General features: G+C 46.3%; 2 protein-coding genes across 3 annotated transcripts; one reads left to right on the forward strand and one right to left on the reverse strand.

Moving 5' to 3' along the window:
* Positions 1-2739: 2739 nt before the first annotated feature.
* Positions 2740-15643, reverse strand: SRSF4 (serine and arginine rich splicing factor 4). Of its 2 annotated transcripts, XM_030039309.2 has the most exons (6): positions 15484-15643; positions 8293-8435; positions 7305-7417; positions 5314-5528; positions 4353-4436; positions 2740-4177 (listed from the first exon to the last, which is right to left on the reverse strand). In XM_030039309.2, exons 1-6 carry the CDS (start codon positions 15588-15590, stop codon positions 3394-3396), a joined length of 1446 nt encoding a protein of 481 aa, XP_029895169.1. In that variant the 5' UTR covers positions 15591-15643; the 3' UTR covers positions 2740-3393. The 2 variants fall into 2 exon arrangements, with proteins under 2 accessions (XP_029895169.1, XP_029895170.1); XM_030039310.2 differs by lacking the exons at positions 8293-8435; positions 15484-15643 and adding an exon at positions 7739-7908.
* A 112-nt stretch (positions 15644-15755) lies between these two features.
* On the forward strand, positions 15756-20205 carry LOC115352069 (heat shock transcription factor, Y-linked-like). The gene is made up of 2 exons (XM_030039725.2): positions 15756-18901; positions 19564-20205. Exons 1-2 carry the CDS (start codon positions 18383-18385, stop codon positions 20203-20205), a joined length of 1161 nt encoding a protein of 386 aa, XP_029895585.1. The 5' UTR covers positions 15756-18382.
* The last annotated feature ends 483 nt before the right edge of the window (positions 20206-20688 follow it).

The raw sequence follows: 20688 nt of genomic DNA on the forward strand, positions 1-20688 counted from the left end.
GCGTTCAAGACAAATCCAGCCAGATCACAGCCTCGGAGCAAGGTTTGCTGAGGTAGCAGGAGCCTGAAGTGCAGTTTAGCAGCTCTGGGCTTTGCAGAAGACCCTGCCTCTGGTAAGTGACCAAATTCTTACTGAAATCCAGAAATTAAAATTCTTACTGAATTTCTAGTGCTTCCAAATAGATGCTGTAGGTGCATCTTTAAATACTTAAGTGATTTTGTGAAGAGCTGCCTCCATAAAGGTAAGCCAAAGGCTCCTCCTGATACAGAAGTAGAGACTTGGGCAAACACTGATCTCAGGCTGCCCAACTCTCAAATATTGTCTTTTAATTAAAACTTTTTTTTCTACCCCTCAACAATTTGCTTGCAACAATCAATCACCTGCTTTGAAAATGGCAGGAACAAAAGCAGGGAACTCCCACTTAATTATATCAAAACCCCATCCTAATGCCCTATGCACACACAGAAACTTCCCCGTAGGGCAGGTGCCGGCCCCATACGTTCAGCATCGCCCGAGGTGCTCACGCACACAACCTCAAAGGATTTTTGTCTTTCCCATTGCAGGGAATGTCCCTTACTGCACACAATGAAAATTTATACCTCAGCCAAAAGTTTTCCATGTACCTCCATCTCCAAGGGCCTGTCTTCAGGTATTTAAGGAAGAAATGTTTCTCCCAGAGGGCTCACTAAAACCACACTCACTTCATTAGGAGCAGCCTTGGCAGCCAGACAGCAAAAGCCAGAGTCACTTTTAAACTCTTGGCCTAGACTTTATCATTTGCAGATTTTCTTAAAGGTATTCTTAAGCTAATTATCCCCTATTAGCAAACATCTTGCCTAGCCTGGTTTGTTTCTGTACTAAGATTAAGCAGCAAAAGGGATTAGAAATGTTATTATGAGAGCCTAAGATGTTAAAGCACTAAATGTATATAGCTGAAAAAGGCTTTTCCTTCTAAAGAAATTAAATATCACTTCCGCAGAGCTTTCCCATGCTGCTGTAGTAATATGACATTTGATAAAGTCTGAGCCACTCATCAAGCCCTGACCCTTCTCAAACTCTACGGAACTATTTTGTGTTGAAAGCAACTCTTATGATCTATTGCCCTTTCATCTTTTTAATAGGGCAGTACAAGTTTCAAATGATCAAATTATATGGAATTACTTGCACCTATGAAGTTAACATCTAGCTGCAAGAACTGCTGTTATAAGTATTGTTAGCAGTTTGAAATTTGCTAAAGAAAAGTTTTTGATAAAGCCATAACTAACCCTTTTTTTCCAGACCAAGTAAGCACTCACAAAGTAGGTTTTGCCCTTTAGTTTTTGGAACATTGCTGGCAGGCAGAGTGGGGTGCTGGGGACATCAGTTCTTCATTCAAAGCCACCCGTGCAACAGAAGAGCTTGCGGAAAGTTCAGTTTGAGCAATTTGCTAATGGCCTAAGTCTAAAATTGGGATATTATTCAGGAACATCTACAAAATTCCTGCTAGAAGCTGCCTGCCTTCTTCCCCATGTCCACGGGGATGCTGGGTACACGCCGGCAGAGCAGCCCCCACCACTCTTCAGTGTTTCCAAGCTCAGAGCTCCTCAGAAGCACATCCTGCACTTTTTTTCTTTTATAAAGGTTCCTCCCCAAGCACAGGTGTTTTATTAGGAGGAAAAACTCCCAGAAAATATGCTGAGAAGAGACAAGCCGAGGCTTCAGCCTCAACTCCACGTTGCTCTGGGTCTAACTAAAGAAGCCGGAAAGGGAAAGCGAGTGCTAGGAAATTTCAGTTAGATGGCAGAGCCAGTCTGGACACTGCAAACTCAGAGCAGACGGGGTTTCTCTACAGCAGCTCCCTTCCAGGAGAGGGCCATACACAAACTGAACCTTCAATCCACAACTGGAAATGCCCAAGCTATAATTCACCCCACATTTTGGGGGGACATTAAGACAAACATGCAGCTATGCAGTGCCCAGAGCAAAGGCTGGTTCATGCTATCAAAGTCCTTAACGTCCTCGTCCCACCTGGGTCAGACTAACACCTTCCTCTTTAGAAAGTCATGGTTCGTGACTGAAATCCCAAATTCACAATCAGGGATCACGAAATCAAAGAACCAGAAGTAAACAGCTGGGACGGCTTCACATTCTCCTGCTGAGTGTGCTGGACTAGAAAAACACGTGTAAAAGCATCATGCTTCTTCCCCCTTCATTCCCCAAAGGTACCGTAAGAAAGGCCAACAGTGTGAAAGATGAAACAATTGAACTGATGATCTACAGAATAAAGCAGAGAGCAGAAAAGCACACTTTCCGTGCCAGCCACACTTACCTCCAGCATCAGCTCTACAATGTGTAAAATGTTGTGGGACAAACAATGATTTCAGTTGACTTGAGTCAAGCGAGTTAAGTGGGTGAAAAATTGTCCTCTCTGTATTATGGAAGCTGAAGCTTACTATGGTTCATTTATAGAGACAGTGGAAAACAGGCTTGTCACCTTCGTTATTGCTTCTGGTTCATTTTCCTGTATTCTTCTCCTTATTGCAATGTTAAACCTCCAAACAACGCAGTAAGTGTTTCTAGAGAAACAAGTTATTTTAACTCGATTGTATTCGAGTGTCATGACTATATTAATATTGAAGTGGCTTTCTAAACCAAGAACCCATTCTCTGCAAGTAACTTCTGCAAATTCAAGCTTACACCAATTGATATAAAACACTGACAAATCACAACACGACTTCATGTAACCACCACCAAATGTCATCAAGCAAAAATAGTCTTTATTCAAATTTCATGGAAACAGGAATCACTGTACTTTGCAAGACAGGGAAAAATAAAATAAAAAAATTTAATATAAAACAAGGATATTGTCACAATACCAGAATATGGAACTATACTTCTTTTCCCTATGGATTACTGCAAGTACCTATATTTTCTTTTTCCTTTTGACTGTGCTATTCACAACTTTGTAAGTCCAAAAAATATGAAACAGAAGTAGTATGAAACCTAAGACTTAGCACTTCCACTAAATGGCATACATCAAAGGGCATCAATTCAAGGGCAAAGACTGTTGAAGCCATCATACCTACCTATCAGTCATCACTGCAATCTCATAAACCCACCAAGGTGCAGTGCTCATTCTCTGCAAGGCTCTTCCTGGAAAACAGGGCAATTTTGGTGCTCTAGGAAGAGTTATATTTAAAGAGAACATTTCTATAGGATAGAAAATGAGCTGAACAGCCTTGCATCAGAGAGCATTGCAGGGAGGGAGCACTGCAGTTAATAATGACAGACATACCATCAGGTTTGTTAAAAATATACAGCATCGACATGTTTTCTACTTCAATCACTTGCGCTACAACTACTAAACATGTACAAAAGACTTTTCCAACCATTCCAAGTGTGGCTGCAGCAAGGTTAGGATCTGGAGCGAGACCTTGACCGCGATCGGGAGTGTGACCTAGAGGGAGACCTAGATCTAGACTTGGACCGGGACCTAGGCTTTGAAACAGATTTAGACCTGGAACGAGAATCTGACTTGACATTTGGTTTTGACTTGGAAATCGACCTAGACCTGGAGCGAGACACCCGACGTCCGACTGCATCCTCACCCTCACCTTTTGCCTCCTTTTTGTCAGAATCTGCTTTTAGATGCTCCTTTTCTTTGGAGACTGACCTGGACCGCTCGTGGCTGTCCTTCCTTTTCTTCTTGCTACTTGGTTTGCTGTCTCGCTTGCTGCGCCTCTTGCTTTTCTCACTCTTGCTGCGGCTCCTGCTTCTACTTCTGCTGTCATCCCTGCTTCTCTTCCTACTTTTCCTTTTATCCTTACTGTGGCTCCTGCTCCTACTCTCGTCCCTGCTCTTGCTCCTGCTTCTAGCCTTGCTAATGCTCTTCTCCCTGTCTTTGCTTCTACTCTTCTCCTTGCTCCTACTCCTCATGCTCTCCCTCATCTCTCCCCTGTCCTTACTCCCACTCCTGCTCCTACTCTTTTCCTTGCTGTGGCTCCTGCTCTTTGCTTTCTCATCACTGTTATGGAGAGTGCCCTCAGGTTTATCTTTACTTTTGTTTCGGGATTTCTCTGCACTCCTGCTCCGGCTCCTACTTTTATCCTCTTTACTTGGAGTCCTGCTTTTCTCTTTTTGGCCTCTGCTACGGCTCTTGCTTCGACTACGGCTCTTGCTTCTGGAACGGGACACAGACCTGAAAGCACAAAGGCAACAGACAGCTCCACTTTAGTGTGGCTTGGATTTGACTAGCACTTAAATAGCATGCATAATACGGTAGGGAAAAGAAAAACAGTGTTCCTACTGCAGACTTAGGATGATGCTTCTCATTTAAGTGGGTAGCCCCCATTTCTTCCAACACAAAGACATACCTGGATCTTGATCTACTCTTGGAGCGACTACTACTGGCACTGCGGCTCCTGCTCTTATGAGAATGTCTGCTTCGAGAGCGAGACCTGGAACAAAATCAACCAGCTTAACATTAGCACATGCTCATGGAGAACTTGTGATCCCCCAGTCCCCTGTGGGTAAAACCCCATAGTATTAAAGCACCTTTCAAGCAGCTGAATGGTGATAGCGTTACACAGTAAAGTTACAAACTTAGAGTACCCTTCTCCCCACTGCTCATCCCCTGCTGCCGTGTCTGGAAGCGAGCAGCGTTGCTAATCTGGAAGAAAATAGGCAACCTTATTTAAGATAAGGAAACGAGAATCACTTTCCCAATCAAGTCAGAGGTTGAATACAGTGAGACACTAGGATAAAGCTTTGACTTCAGGCTTCGATTTCATAAGCAAGCTGTTCTGTGAACAGTAGAAGTTTGCCTGAGTTTTCTTGCAACAACAAGTTCTACTCCAGAATGGAAAGGGGAAATACTTGGTGGTGTGTGCTGAAGCAATTCTCTTGATCACACAACGAAAGCAGCAAATCTCTAAGAAACAGGGAATGGGTGGGGGGTTCCAAGCTGAGAAAGTACTGTTAGTCCTGGTGCTTATAGCAGAACACAGTGTTCAAAGCTGAAGTGTTAAAAGCACCTTCTGTTTCATTCTGTATGCACAGCTCCACCTGCAAGACAGCAAGAACTACGGACTTGATGTAGTTGGGGAAGAACAGTAGCACGCTGTCAGGTGTTTAGCTAGCAGATACACACATTCAGCAAGGAAGACACCTTTGAACAGAAGCCTCATTTCCCTTGGTTACTTGCAGGTAACTAATACATTCTCAAAAACTATATTTATTGAGAACTCTGAACACTTCCAAGGTGTTTTTGAACCTGCTGCATATTCATGTAATTGCAGCTAGATTCAGCCTGAGCTATGTGATAAAGAGACATACCTCGAATGGCTTCGGCTTCTGGAGTAAGAGCGGCGCCGTCTCGATCCAGGTCTGTCTTCCACTAATCTAATCTTTCTGCCATTTACTTCTGTCCCGTCCAGCTTTTCAAGGGCTCTTTTCATGTCAGAATAGGATTTGAACTCAATCACACCTTCATTTTTCCTTCCTTTGTGTGCATCTGCATATGTCACTTCCCCTGCCTGACGCATATAATCCTAGAGGAAGAGGACAGAATAACCATTGCCTCGAATCCACAGTCAGGCTTCCAGGCTGACCCTGTTCATTTTTGCAACGATTCTCACTTAGCCTCTTCTATTCACACAGATGTCAGCAAGGGTTTTAGCACTGCAAATGCTGTTTGGTTAACGCCAAGGTTGCTGAGCAAGCCAAATAACACACTATGATTTCACAGAGTTTGTGTGATTAGAACCAAGGTGGTGTTGATAGTTTTGAGCCAAACAATAATTTAAGGTCTCTCATCTCAAGTCTAGTATCAAATATGCTCTGGACTATGATAAGTTTCAAATTTCAAAAGCGATTAAAGTAGTAAAATGCTTGCTCTCTAAATCATGTTTTCAAAGCTAACTTGGGAAAGGTGATAAACTTAAAGGTTGAATAAGAAGAGGCAAGAAGACTACAGGCAAGCAGACTTCCCTTTGTCCTCCACCTAGGTAACACATCTCATTCTACTGGAAGAAGCTGCCACACGAGTAAAAGCTCAATTCATTTTCCCACTTCATGCTTCCTGGCTTCTCTGTTTCAATTACTGAACACCTCTGTTTATCAAGGAGGGCCATTCTGCCCTGCTTCAAGCAAGCCGTCAGACAGGGCCATCTTTCAGCCGCTGTGGACTTTGGCTGCAATGGAAATGGGGCACAGAACTCCGGTTCAGTCTGTTTTCAACCCAGCTACTCCCATCTTAAGTACACTGAAATGAAAGCTATTCAAAAAAAGCAATGCATCCAGTAGAGGATTAATCATGCCATGCTCTACTTACAATTTTTAATACCAGAAGCAAAGACAAGCTATTGATGGTGTGAAGCATTAACAACAAAAGACATTTGAAGAATCTCAGTACGTACCTGAACTAGTGTTACATATTCAATTACAGACCAGTTTCTACTACGTCAAAGTTTGTTTAGAACAAATTTTACACATCCTTAAAAGAGAACCATAAAAGAAAGCGTTCCTGTAAGAACAAGTGCTTTTAACCATTGCTGCTCAGTTTGACAAGGAAACACTGTTTTGCACCTACTATTGAAATTCTGCTCCCTGTCCTGCCCCCTCAATCCACGATGTAGATAATCACAAGTCAACACTTCACCTCCAGGATACTCAGAGGTACTGTGGGCTTCACAGTGTTACCCAACACTTCCACTGCTGAGAATCACTTTCCACTCCTTTGGACTTAAGAAAATACTAGCTTCTGGCAGAGGTTTTGCATGATTGCTCATTCTGGAAGCATCCTTTCCCTGAAACTCTCTTTAAAACAGCTTTACATGGTGTGGACATTCTTAACAGAGACTGTGCAAGAACGATGCAATCATTTCCAAACAGCTCTAGCACCTTACAAGTTGATGAGGAAAATCCAAAGTGACAAGGGCAAACTCCTCCATCTCTAGTGAATCCTGCCACCGGCAGGATTAAAGTCTGTTTTGACAGGGCTTAAAGATAAGATAAAACACATCTGTACATGATGTTGGTTTGTGTTAAGGAAAAAAGTTATTCTCCCACTGTCCAGTGACACCAAGTCTGCAGGTGCAATTCCCAATGTCGCATTAATGATTTCATATATGCAAATACACTTCTGTATTGACTTAATGTGTGTATTACTTCCAAAATCTACTTGTATACATATGAGCACACAGACTTATTAACAAGTTGGAGTCAAGAACACAGGTGTATACCATTTTTCCTTGTTGAAACGGAAGCTAACTTTTTTACCCTTTGTGCTCTTTAATAGAGAGAGGGTAAAGAAAGGAGCCCCATACCTTAAGGTCTTGCCAACTGCAGCGGCTTGACAAATTTTCCACAATCAATCTGTATTCTGTACGGGTAGGAGGACCGTACTTATCTCTTCCGCTTCTTCTATAACCATATCCACCTTTAGGAGGTGACAAGCAGACAGCAGTACTTCAACTAGGGAAATGGAGCGCTCACTCTACATCCCGGACGAAAACTGTTCTGCCCCGTATGTTCGCAAAGACATTAAAAATTCACCCACCCACTAGTCTGAATTCAAGCCCCCTTGTATAAAATGTTACAAAGATCCAAAGCATTAAAAAACTTTTACTACAAGCATATAATTAAAACAATGCACGTAATTATAATTATGTTACAATTAACATGCAATTAAATTTAAAGTTATTTTTAAAACAGTTTGAAAGAAGAAACCGAATTAAGCCAGTTTACTAATGTTACTTACATTGCTTAAAGGCTTTCTGAATATCTGACATGAATAAAGCTTTTCAGGCACCTATTTCAGATTAATCTCATCTGTCTCTAACCCTTGGGATCCTCACCACCCAGGTCTAATGGGAAAAGGTTGCGGTCGTCACATGGCTTCCTTTTTTGGTCAGCCAAGGGCCACAAAGGTCAAAGAGCCACTCATGGAAAGGTAACCCAAGGTCAGCAAATGGAACGGGCAGTCATCTTAGCCTCAAAGGACTCTTTTAATTAAAACATTGAGGTCTTTGTTAAATCTATGTTAAACATCACATTGCAAATAAACCATTCAAATAGTTAAATGAAATGATAATAATAAAAATGGTACAAGAAACTGTGTTTATTAATTTATCAGTTAAAATAGTTTAATACAACAAACAAGTTAATAAATATTCAGATCAACAGTTACATTTACATTTACAGAACACTATTCACAACTTCGTATCATTTTCTTTTAAAATTACTTTTTAAAAAATGAGCAAAAAATGTTTTATTTAAAATAAGTCACAGATACAAATGCATGTTAGTGCTTACTGCGTCCAGAACCGTAACTGCTGTCACGACGTGGGCCTCTGGCATGCTCAACGATCACTCTCTCCCCACAAAGATCTTTACCATTTAGCTCATAAACAGCATCATCTGCATCTCGCAGATCATCAAACTCAACAAAGCCGTACCTAGAGCGAGGGAGAGAAAAAGAATCACTGGGAAGGAACTGAACTTGAGGTATCTGTGCTCAAAACCAACTCGCATCCCACAGCAGGTTTCTGCAGGGCCCGAAGAACGCGCCTCTCTGCATGCTCTTCTTTAGATGAACAGTGGTTGCAACCTCCTGAAGGCTACCTAAGGGTTCAAGGCCATGAGCACTACACCCACAAACCCACTAAATATGGCACTATGCTGCACCGTATTCAATAAATAATTCAATAAATTTGCTCAACAGCAGTGAGGCTGAAATGGCATTTGACAGCTATTGCAGTATATATGTTCCCATGGATTAGGATTTATCCTGATTTTTGAGAAGTCCTGGGTTCATTCCTGGTTCTATTAGGAAGCTACCTTAATGCCTATACTTCAAAGGGAAATATTCATTCATCTCTGCAAACACAAGTGGTCTGTACACCCTGCGTGAAAGGTCCAACAAGAAAGAAAATACAAAGGCAGGTTAGGAAAAGGGATTTTGTTTTAATCAGACTCATTTTACTATTGACTGTGGACAGTACTGATGGTTTGGGTAAGAAAAGCAACGTGCTCATGCAACAGGACAGATCTTCCACCTGCTGAGATACTTGCAGCTTTCCATGTACTGCTGAGAAAGTGTTTTATGCCCACTGTATTTCCAATATCCTAGCATTTAAGAGAGCAGGGCTAGTCCAAAACTTGTTAAGATACTTAAAAAAACCACAGCAGCAGTAACCAGGAACAAATTTCCTGGGCAAATGAAGAGTCCACCTGCAGCCAAGAGGCCTTGCAAGGGCAGCACAGGGTGCAGGTCCAGAGATGAGCAAAGTTTTGTGTTTGAAAACACCTGCTGCATTAGCCTTGCTCAAGACTTGGAAGTCACACACAGATCAAGCACAAGAGGAAGGATACAAATTGAAAAAAACAGATTATGTTAATTTCAACATTCAAATGAACCTTGTGGCATCAGTTCCCTGTTGCAAAAAATGGACACAATACAGAGACGAAAGCTCACAGACCACTGCTTGCCTGAAAAGTTAAAGCATTTTCAGTTTAAGCTTCAGAGGTGCCACAGGCATCAGTGCCAACATCAGGCTGCTGCAAGTGCCTAATCCCTGTTGGCTAGACATCCCAAAAGACTGAGTGCAGGGTTTTAAAATAATTTCTCACAGCTGGTGCTCAGGAACAAGCTGGTGACTTGCTTACAGTTGCAGAGCAAATTCACAGCAGCACTGAAGCAAAACTCAAGCCTGCCAATTTCTAACCTGACAAGAGTTAAACACCTATTTAAAAAACAGCATTGTGTAAATACCCATTATCCCAACAGGTCAGGGGAAGAGGACAAAAAGCATCAGAGTGCTGTTTATCATAGTTCAGAGCCTACCTGTGTTTGAAATGACTTCTCCTTCCGTTACCTGCCAATACCAGATCCGGGCTCCAGAGTCCCCCAGGCAATAGCCAAGGATGCTGCAGCCCCGTGCACAACTGGGAGCCTCTTTTCACCTGCAACCTCTCTGGCTGCTGTAAGCAAACACATAATCCTGAACTCGGGTCTTAGCAAGTCTCAGGGGGAAATTTTTGTGAGTGCTGGTGTATTAAATAATCCAGAAGAACAAAGCCCTGATACAAAAATGCTGGCCTCCTCTTTCAGGTCACTTCATTCTCAAGCTTTCTCACTACCTCTCCCAACCACAGCACTACCAGCAGCTACAGCTTTGCTGTGTAATGATACCTGTATTAACAAAATACTTAAGAATGACTCCAAACACCACAAATAAGATGGCTGCTTTCGCATGCAATTGCTGTAGTTTCATGGAAGAAACAAGTGTGATTGATTTATAACAACTGAAACAATCACAGTCATAAAACCATTCAAATTGCAAGTTTCTTCCCTTCAATTCCAAAAATAAAGCAAGCGAGTGCAAACGTTTAAACGAGATCTCACCCTAAAAGCAATTACTTACAAGGTGAAGTGGCTGGTACGCACCAGCACTTTCAAGACAATAAATGCACAGACATTTGAAGCTAGAATAATGGAGGAATATCTGAATTCAATCAGAGCACAGTATTGAACTTGTTCTTCCCAGAAGCGCACCCAGAAGTTGCTTGGGGGGCACTTGGTCACCCGTATCACACACCAGATAAAAACCAGCACCTCCAGCAGCGCCTCGCTGCGCAGCACCAGTGGGCTGACACCAGTTCCTCCACTTGGCCTCCCACGGGAATTTGCTCCCAAGATGGTCCTACATCGACAGGACTTCGTCTGGCCAAACCGTGATGGAAAGCGTTAACACTTTTTCTTCTCTTCACTCATTCCAAAAGGGAATGCTTATCATTTACCCTATGCTGTTCGTCTTTTTCGTCTGGGAATATGTAAAATGCAAGTAGCCCTAGAATAAAATGTTACTCTGATAGAAAAGGAAAAAACAAAAGTTACAGGAAGAAACTTCTAATTTCTTTTTTAAGACAAACAAGCGAGCTCATACAAACCTTGAGATTACTTGCACTTAAAGAATACTAAAAATCATACCCCACATCACTCATAAATGAAAGTAATACTGATCCACCTGTTAAATATGTGTAATATTGCACTGTACAATCTAAAAACATGAATCAAAAACCTCCAGAAGCACAGTTTTACACCACAGAAAGCCACAATTGCTGACACAGCCTTAACTACAGCAATCTGAACCTGCTGTTATATGACAACGGTGCAAGTAAATCTTCTTTTAAATGCCTACTATTACTACTTCATATGTGGCATAAAACTACTTACTAAAAACGTCAATGCAATTTACTTCAGCTAATGTGAAGCTACACCATTTTCTGTTCACGTATCAAAAAAGGAAAAAACTACAGGAGTATGTCCTTATCCCAAGCAATTCCAATAGACTGAACCGCCTAAAAGGTGGGAGTTTTGTTTTTTAAATCCAAAGTGAAAGGAAAAATGTGGTTTTCTAAAATTGCTTAATACCCGAAATAAAAGGCAGACCCTCATCTTTCTCCTCCTTTCAGCTGCTCCCCCACCTGCATCACTTTGAAAGCCCGCTGGATCCTCCCAGCTGGCTCTGCGCCTGCTCTCCATGCCAGCCCACCAGGACCAGCATGAAGCCCACCTCTATGACATTCCCCACGTGCCAATTTTTTCCCACTACTCATCAACAGCTGGTGCTGGAGCCCAAAAGCACGAGTCCCGTGAGCTGAGGAGAACCTCAAAGCTGCTATCCCTGCCTTTTGCCAGCACAGGCTAGAAATCCGTGAAGTTCAGATGGGTTGCAATCCGTCTGAGCTTGTCCTGCGGCTGCAGGGTCGATTCAGCAGCTGCTTTGCAGGTTCCCAACAAAGAGAGACCTGCTCAACTCTTGCCCCGCTCCTCTCTCAACAAATCAAGTTGACGGTTTGGCAGCTTTCCGAATTTTATATTACACAATTGCTTCATATGGACAGATACTCTCAAAATGAGCTCACTGCACCTCCACCGTTCCTCCTGCATCTCTGGATGAGCGAGGTCAGGGCAAACAGGCATCAACACAGGCAGCCGCAGAGAAGGAAATGCATGGAAAACTGATTCCTGGCTTCAGCTTCATTTGGAATAAAGAATGCAATACGTCCAGCCCTGAAAAACACTCCTGAAAGGTAACTTGTAGGCAGCTCACAAACCACTAGGGCTGCTTGCTCGAGCCATACACTCGCCCACACCGTAGCCAGGAAGGGGAACGGCAGAGACGCAGGCAGCACTCTGCATGCCAGTTCTCCTGCTCAGACCAGGCTACAGCCAGGAGCAGGGCATTATCAAGGAAAAGCATCTTCAGGCCGCTTGAAACAAAACACTCATTTAAATGAGTCACTGAAGTTACAACCTCAAAAAATACTTAATTTTCAGTACTTAAACTACTTAAATGTAAGAATTGGTAGTGATTCTTCCAAGTTTCTGCACTAATGACAAACACCGCTGAGAATCTCTGGTCTTCTAGCACAGCTGAACACCTTAAAGCAAAAAGAAATTAAAATCTCACCTTATTCACCCTAATATTAGCAAAGGAAAAAAAAAATCCACAAATCCACTGGAATTAAAATACAATTCATTAGGAGGTCACCTTACCGTCATCTAGCTGTACTGGGTATCATTATGTTGTCGCACCAGTTTGATTTTTTTTTTTTTTTTAAATACCAATTGCTCTAATTAAAGTTAATGGGCATTAAATATTTTGGTGGGGATGGTGCAGGGAAATCAAATCACTTCTCTTTGGGCAACAAATACAGACTTTGAACATAGACAGATGAAAAAATTCAAGTTTGAAGCTTTTAGTTTTGATCTGTGTTCCTCAATGTGTTGGGAGAAATTACATCCCCCTGTCTTGCAGGTATTTTATGAGGGTGAAGCCGTGAATTCTCGAAAGCTGGTCAGGGTGATGCAGGACAGGTGAGTACACAGGCAGAACTACTTTTTAACCTAGCGAGACTGCAGATTGGTTTCCCCATCAATGAAAGCTTGCAGCTAGAGTTATTACAGCTAGTTTTTAAAAGATAAAAAAGCAGGCTGAAAAGTCCAATTTTCTGATCACTTAGTACATACACTACTGCCACACACAGCTCCGGTTGTCAATGCAGTTCTGAGTAGGAAAAAAAAATATGAAAACTATGAGCATACAACTGGAAATTGCAACTTGGAATGGAGAATCCTACAGAAACTGGATTTTTATTTTCCCCATCATTCTCTCAGGTAAACATTGCTTTAAGCCTTTGAATTGCAAGCTTAAATTACAATTAGCAGCGAGCAGGACCCAGCGAAGCTTTTAGGACTTCACTGTATCACATTGCAGTTTCATCCTCTTGCTCGAGCCTTTCAGCTCAACTGCTAAAATACTGAATGGCTAATCTCCTGCTGGCTGAGCATTGAAGATAGCCCACAAATTTCCAGCAGAAACTAGAAGAATCTCTCAAGTCAAACGCTGTGTGGTAATTTTTAATCATTTGCTAAGCACTACTAAAAATAAGTTGTGGAGAAAGAATCAGAGGGTGAACAAAGCAAACTGCAGAGTACCCCAGCAAAAGTGCAGCACGAGGCTACCCCAAGTAGAGAGACACAAAATCTGATAGCTCAGGTAAATTTTTTGTCAAACTGGAATTTAACAACAAACCAACAGCAGCCTGTTGAAAGAGCTTCAGAATATAAAACTAAAAAAGGAATTAAATTGTTGAGTTAATCCTAGAAATACAGACTGAGCTCTATTTAACCCACAGCTGAAGCCATCTGCTACAGAAGCAAACAGCAAGGTGAATGACACCTCAATTACATTGAGTTTCCTGTATTCCTTCCATTACCTGCAACTTTTGAACTCTGTCTCCCCCAAGTGAAGTTACAAAAACGACTTTAGCTCTGTAATAAAAGCGTATCACATACAGACCACCCGAATTTTAGATACAGGCAGGCTGTGCCCTCCTCCCCTCTATACCTGGTACCATTCACACTTATGAAGCCACAAGTCTGGGCTGCTCAAGCACACCAGTAAGTTGACTCCTGTGCCCACATCACCTCCCTGCAGATGATTTCTAAATGCCAAGCTGGGATCATAGGGCTGGTCCTCGGTCGATACTTTTCAATAAAAGCAAGGAAACAAGTCCATTAGCCATGTCAGCCACATAACTTGGCAGTTCTATGTCTGCTAAGAAAACAGTTGAGTTTGTTTTTTCCAACATCTGTCTATGAAACAGACATATTTGATTTGGAGGCTTTAAACAGCAACAGGAAAACTCCCCCCCCCCGCCCCCAAACACTTTCAAGGCTATGCAGTGGAACTGGAAAACAGAGTGCTCAGGTATTTCAGTTACGGGCAATCTTCAATACTGCCTGAAGCTGTGTTGGTTAAAGCACTGACACATGCACACTTGTTTGTTTTAATAATGGATTTTATTAATCTTATAAACCTGTTATACGTCCACCTACCAGTACAACTAGCATTAAAACTTAATGAGGTTTTTTTTTTTGTTTTTGGTTTTTTTTTTTTTTTTTTACACTCAAGGACTGACGTTTACAAGAAATTCCTCTTCTCCACTTCTAAAGTGAAATTAATAATTAGCTCCCCTGGCTACTACTACTAAAATCCATATTCCACTTGGCCTTCCTAAGCAAGACTTCAAGTTGGGTTTCTTGTAAAAAGTAAAGATGCCAACACTCGTGAGGCTTTAAGTGTTGGGGAAAAAGAAGACACCAAAAATAGCAATTTATTTTCTCTTGAAAAATCCACACTTGAATGTCTTGGGCAAGTCCTGGTGGAGCAGGATCCAAACCCTCTAGGTGCAGGAAGGGGTCAGTTGCTGGAACAGCACACAGGTGAGAACACACACGGTACGTCAGGGCTTCCGTGGGGCTTTGGGGGGGCAGGACACCCCCATCGGCTGATGCCGCCGCGAACCTCCCACCCTGGGGGCTCTGAGAACAGACCTCTGCTGCTGCAAAGGGGGGTCTGTGCCCCCCACAAAGGGTTGGGTTGGGGGGGGGGGGATATTGTCCTGGGGTAAGGCCTGGCTCACCCTTGGGTGCTCATCCTGGGGCACGGAGAGGCCTGGGGGCACAGGGGAACCCCTCAGGGGACACCCCCTCCCCACAGAGGAGTAGGACACAGGTGACTTGCCCCCCAATAACTGAAGCAGGGACCCAGGTGTCCTGCCCCCCCCTTGCCACAGAGGCCCAGGCGTCCTGCCCCCCCCATTGCCACAGAAACCCAGGCGTCCTGCCCTCCCGCACCCCCGCCATAGAGGCCCAGGCGTCCTGCCCCCCCCGTTGCCATGGGAACCCAGGCGTCCTGCCCGTCCCCCCCATTTCCACAGAGCCCCAGGCGTCCTCCCCACACCTCCCCCAAGGGGCTCAGGTGCCCGGCGGGGACCCAGGCGTCCTGCCCGCCCCCCCTCCTCCTCCTCCTCCTCTTCCCCCCGGGGGAACCCAGGCGTCCTGCCCGCCCCTCACACCGCCGCCGCCCGGGGCCGGGCCGGGCCGCGCTCCGCCGGCGGGCGGCAGGAGGGGCCGGGCCGGGCCGCGCTCACCCGTTCTTGAGATCCACCTCCAGGATCTTGCCGTAGCCCTTGAAGAACCGCTCCACGTCCCGTTCCCGCGCCTGGTAGCTGAGGCGGCCGATGTAGACCCGCGGCATCGCGCCCGGCGGGGCCGGGGGAGGGGGGGGGGGGGGGGGATGGGGGAGGAGGGGGGGGAGGGCGGCCCGCGGGGGCGGGGCTGCACCGGCGGCGGAGCGCGCGCGCCGGGGGCGGGGCGAGGCGGCAGCGCGACGTCACGGCGCCGCACGGGGAAGGGAGGGGGAGCGATGAAGGGGAGGAATACGTCACCGAAGGCCACGCCTCCCTCCCCGCCTCCCGGCCTGGCCGAGCCGCTCTTAAAGGGGCCGCGCAGCTGTGTGGAGTCGGCTGTGAGACAGCGGCGCTGTGGGCCCCACCGTCCCCATCTACAGGGCAGGGACAGGGGTCCCCTTTCCCCCTATGGAGAGGGCGTATCGGTCCCCCCTTTTCCCATATGCAGGGCACTAATGGGGGTCCCCGATCTGTCAGGGGGCTTGTGGGGTCCCCACTTCCCTGATATGCAGGGCACGGGTGGGGTCCTCCTTCCCCACGGGTCTGGGGGGTCCTGGGGTCCCCCCTCCCCATATACGCGGTGTTGTTGGGGTGTGCCATCCCGTGGTTCGGGGGTCTTGTGGGTGTCCCCCTTCCCCATGTACACGGCAATGACGGGGGTTCACCTTCCCGTGGGTCGGGGGGGGTTGTGGGGTAACCCTCCCCCAGCTGCCAGGCACAGGTGGGGGTCCCCCATCTGCCAGGGCACTTGTGGGGTCCTCTATATGGCAGGGGCTTGTGGGGTGCCCCCTCCCCAACATGCCAGATACTGATGGGCTCCTCCTTCCTCAAATGCAGGCAGGGATGGGGGTTCCCTCTCCCCACACCCCGGGGTGCTCAGGGGTCCCCCCACGGCATCCCCCCTCCCTGGGGACACCCCCTATCCCTGGCCACACTCGGCCATTCCTCATTCCCACCGATGAGCAACACATCCCTCTCGCAGATCCCTAAATGCCATTTTTGGGGACTTATTTTTATCGTTTCGGTTGACACATCAGATGCCTAAATCGCACCAAACCCCAGCAGAGGCTCTCGGGAACATTTCAGCTTTAGCAGCCACCACCCCCCTAAAAAAACCTCCACCATCACCCGCTAAAAAATTAATACTGCGTATCTGCAACGCCAGCAGCTGGATTCCCTAAAAAAACCCCCACCATCACCCCCTAAAAAATTAATACTGCGTATCTGCAAAGCCAGCAGCTGGATTTCCAACCACGATCCTGCTCATTTGACAAGTAGAGTTAAATTTAATTATTTATTCCTTCGTGCCCTGGTGTAGGAGTAAGTGCTCGGGAACATTTTGTGAAAATAAGAGAGTTCTCTAAAGCTTGTTAGGTTTTATTGCCGAATCAAATAAACAAGGGGGATAAAAGCTTTGCATTAATTTTTCTGGTTTATGTCACGCTTAATAGTGGTCTTAACGATCTCAGAGTCCTTTTTTTGTTTTTTTCCCCACTTTATTTGTCGATCAGGAAAGCGCTGGGGCATGCAATGCTGCTCTGCCTCCAACGCCGGCGGCTTTGCTGCAGGAGTAAGAAAAATGCAAAATATTGAGGGGTTTAATAGTGGTGAGAGAGCAGAGGGGAGATGCTGGCAAGGAGTTTATCACAGGTTACATCTAGTAGGCTTCTTGGTTTGCTCTTGTGTAAGGGAGGTCTGAGTGCTAGGGGTTATGGGGGGATAAAATGGCTTCAACATGTCCAGGCAAATTTAGCTGCTAACACAGGCTGTGAGTTTTAATTTCAAAGTGGTTTGATCTTCGAAAAGCACACGCAGTTGTAGAGGAGCCCCCTCCAACCTCAAGCAATGTCCCTGCCCCACCACCCTTCTTCTCATCCCCCCGGACCCAGAAAATGCATAGGTATGATACTTAACTCCCCCTTTTCACACCCAAAAGCTATGTTTTTGGAATGAGAGTCCCTCCTGCAGCAGTGATTTTACATATCGGTGTTTTCCATTGCACGTCACCCTCCAGGGAGGTAAATATGCCGCCTGTGGCTCTTCCTTCCCATCAGCAAAAGGCAGCAGTGGAGCTGAGTGGCTGTTTACCAGTCTCCACCAGCGATACTCATGAAAAAATATTGCATTGACTCCGAAATTGTGGGATGCTCAGCTGGAGGATGGCATTACCCAAAGCACGTTGTGGTGCTGCACCACGGCTGTGCACGAAATAACTGAAATCCTTGTTCTGAGCTGGTGCACCAGTTTATTTCAATTGCAGAGTATATTTAGGTGGCATTTCACTTCTAGTTCATCCTACGGAGCAGCACGGAGAGCCTGCTGAAAGCTGAGAGCATCACCTGGGTACACAGACAGCCACGACAGAAGCAGCACTACTGAAATCACAGGGCGGGTTTTATTCCATAGAAGAGGGGACAGGCATTTCTGCACAGCGGGAAGGTGCCCAAGGGAAAAACTTCAGGTCTGGGGCACTTTGATGCCCAACGCCGCAGCCTTCCCCATCCCTCCCTGGGCACCATCTCCCAGAGGCAACGGGATGCAGCACTGCCCTAGCAGGACATAGCAAATGCAAACACAGTTGGATTCACCTCTTGGCTCAAAACAGCTCTCTCCATGAAAAGAAAGCAGGGCTTTCTAGCAATTTCTTCTGTCTTCCACTTCCTGTTGCGACGAGACAGGCGCCACGCTGAGATGTCACCGTGACGCAACACAGGTAGATGACAGATGACACTGTAGAACTTCCCAGGCAGCTTGCGCCAGGGCCCTTCATCCTGCTGACCGGCAGGACGGAGCCTGGCTGGTCAGCGAAAGGGTCACGGCTGGAAGTTGCAGCCAAGCTGTGAAAAAAAAAAAAACTAAAATGGAGCCGCCTTCACCAGAGACATCCTGGGCTTCCGACCCAGAGGAGCCAGACTGGTGGGTGGCTTCAGCTTCTCCCAGCCACCCAGGAGGTGGTACGGGAACATCCTGGGATGATGCCACCGGACCTCTCAGAGAAGAAAACACCTTTAAAAGTTTGCCTGATGAATCCTGGACCTCCATCATATGGGTTTTTTTCTCAGAGGAGAGCTCTGCCAACACCAACCAGTCTTCAGCCTGCTCCTTCCTCAAGAAGCTCTGGAAGATCGTCAGCAGCCATCATGTCCAGTCTATCTGGTGGGGTGATGATGGAAACTGCATCGTGATTGCAGAAAAACTCTTCAGAAGGGAAGTGCTGGGGAGGAGGGGACCCCTGAAGATCTTTAAAACCGAGTCCATGAGAGGCTTCATTTTCCAACTTAACCTCCATGGATTCTGCAAAATGGAAGGGGATTCTCTCATATCTGCCTCCATCGAGGAGATGCGAGCAGTAGCAGCAGCAGGTTCTGCTCTGGGCAAGGTATGTCGGTTCCTCCGCACATGAAAGAACCCTTGGGACATTCTCGGGGGGAGAGGTTCACATTCAGAAAAAATAAGCTTTTACAAGGTGGGAGATGCGGCTGGGAGCAAATGGCCTGACTGTGTCTCACAGGTCATTTTCAGGAATTCTTGATGCAGGATTTCAGAGGAGCAGAAATGCCGACAAAATAAGATTTTGGTTATTTCTGCTTACTTTGAATCTGTGAAACAGAAAGATCAGCCCATCATATTGTGCTTTCTTTGTGTTTGTGCCGTATCTGGCTGCACCAAAAATTTACATCTTCTTGTGGCACCTGCTGAATGCTGACAAGATACCCGGCAGCATCACATTATTCCCCACATGTCCATTCCACTCTGTGGTGCCTGAAAACTAGTGGTATTTGCATTTCTCCATCAGCTTTCAGGCTTTTGAAAACCCTACATTTCTCTGCTCCCAAATGCCAAAAACACAAGGGTGGTTATTACTTAACAAAACCCTATCCTAACATTTTATTCAGCTGAAACTTGAGGTTCAAAATGCCCCAGAGGGCCCTTTTTAATACCCATGTTTGGTTTTGCTCATGCAGATGCTTAGTTATCAGATCTCTGTCTTTCTCCTCCTTGCAATGATGGCAACTAACTCCTCTCCTTTGCGTTTTGTAGCTGCTCTTCTACCACAACCCCTTTTTTAAGAGAGATTGCCCTAACCTCCTCTGGATGTGCACGCAAAGTGCTGGTGAAAGAAAGAGAGCCCCCGCTGCATCCCCACTGGGCCCCAACTTGAAGGACAACCACCCGAGAAGAAGACGACCTGATGCTCAGCCAGCGGTAGGAGCTGCGGAGGAGGAGAACGACACCCAGACATCTGCAACCACCATCTCCACACCGACCAAGCCACGGGCTGACACAACCGCCCAGACGGGCAGTGCCGGTCCATCCCCACCAAAGCAGCACCGCAGCCACAGCCCCACTGGCATCCAGGAGGCGGCTCCTGCTCCATCCATGGCTTCACCACACCGTGTCACACCTCCTGCCCCAAACACTCCCTTCACGCCAGCCATGGGACTCCCCGCATTTCCATCTGGGCAGCCACAATTAGTTGCTATGCAGGTCCCCGGGGCTGGCCTGCCTCCATTCTGCGCTCCATGGTTTGCGATGACCACACTGGCAGCACCATCTGCTGTTCCCGTGCCAGGGCCACCGCACGGCCAAGCTCCAACCCAGTGCCACTGCCCGACCTGCACCTGCAGACCAAACACCGCAGCTGCCGGCGACGGGGTTGGACCTCAGCGGGGGCTGGACTAGAAAGAGCAGAGACCTTAGGTAGCAAGTAAGCGTCACAGGGGTAGAAATACATTAGTATAGGAATAAGTAACAGTAAATTGTTTGTTGTTCTCGATAATAAATCTTTTCCAGTTGCCTTGTCCTGCCTCTGCAGTCTCACAGTCACTGTCTCTACACCCGGGGCGGGGGGTTGCCTTCAGGGACATGAAGGGTTTGGCTCCAGCCCGGAAAACCCAAAGGCCCCAGGCACTAGCCCTGCGCTCAGCAAAAGCCAGCAAAAGGCCAACCTGGGGCTGCTCCAGGAGCTGCACCAGCACCCAGGGCCACTCAAACCAAACCAATCCCTCCTAGCTCTTGGGGAGTCCATGCCCCTTCCTCCCCCAGCTCAGACCAGGGGCCAGGGGCAGTGGGGCTGCAGGGAGCAGGCTTGGGCTTCTCCTGCTCATCCTACATCCCATCTGGGGACAACTACAGCATTGCAGCTGGCAAAGCGATAAATCGGTC

The sequence above is a fragment of the Aquila chrysaetos genome, chromosome 16 (genome assembly GCF_900496995.4).
Source record: "Aquila chrysaetos chrysaetos chromosome 16, bAquChr1.4, whole genome shotgun sequence".
NCBI classification, from domain to species: domain Eukaryota; kingdom Metazoa; phylum Chordata; class Aves; order Accipitriformes; family Accipitridae; genus Aquila; species Aquila chrysaetos.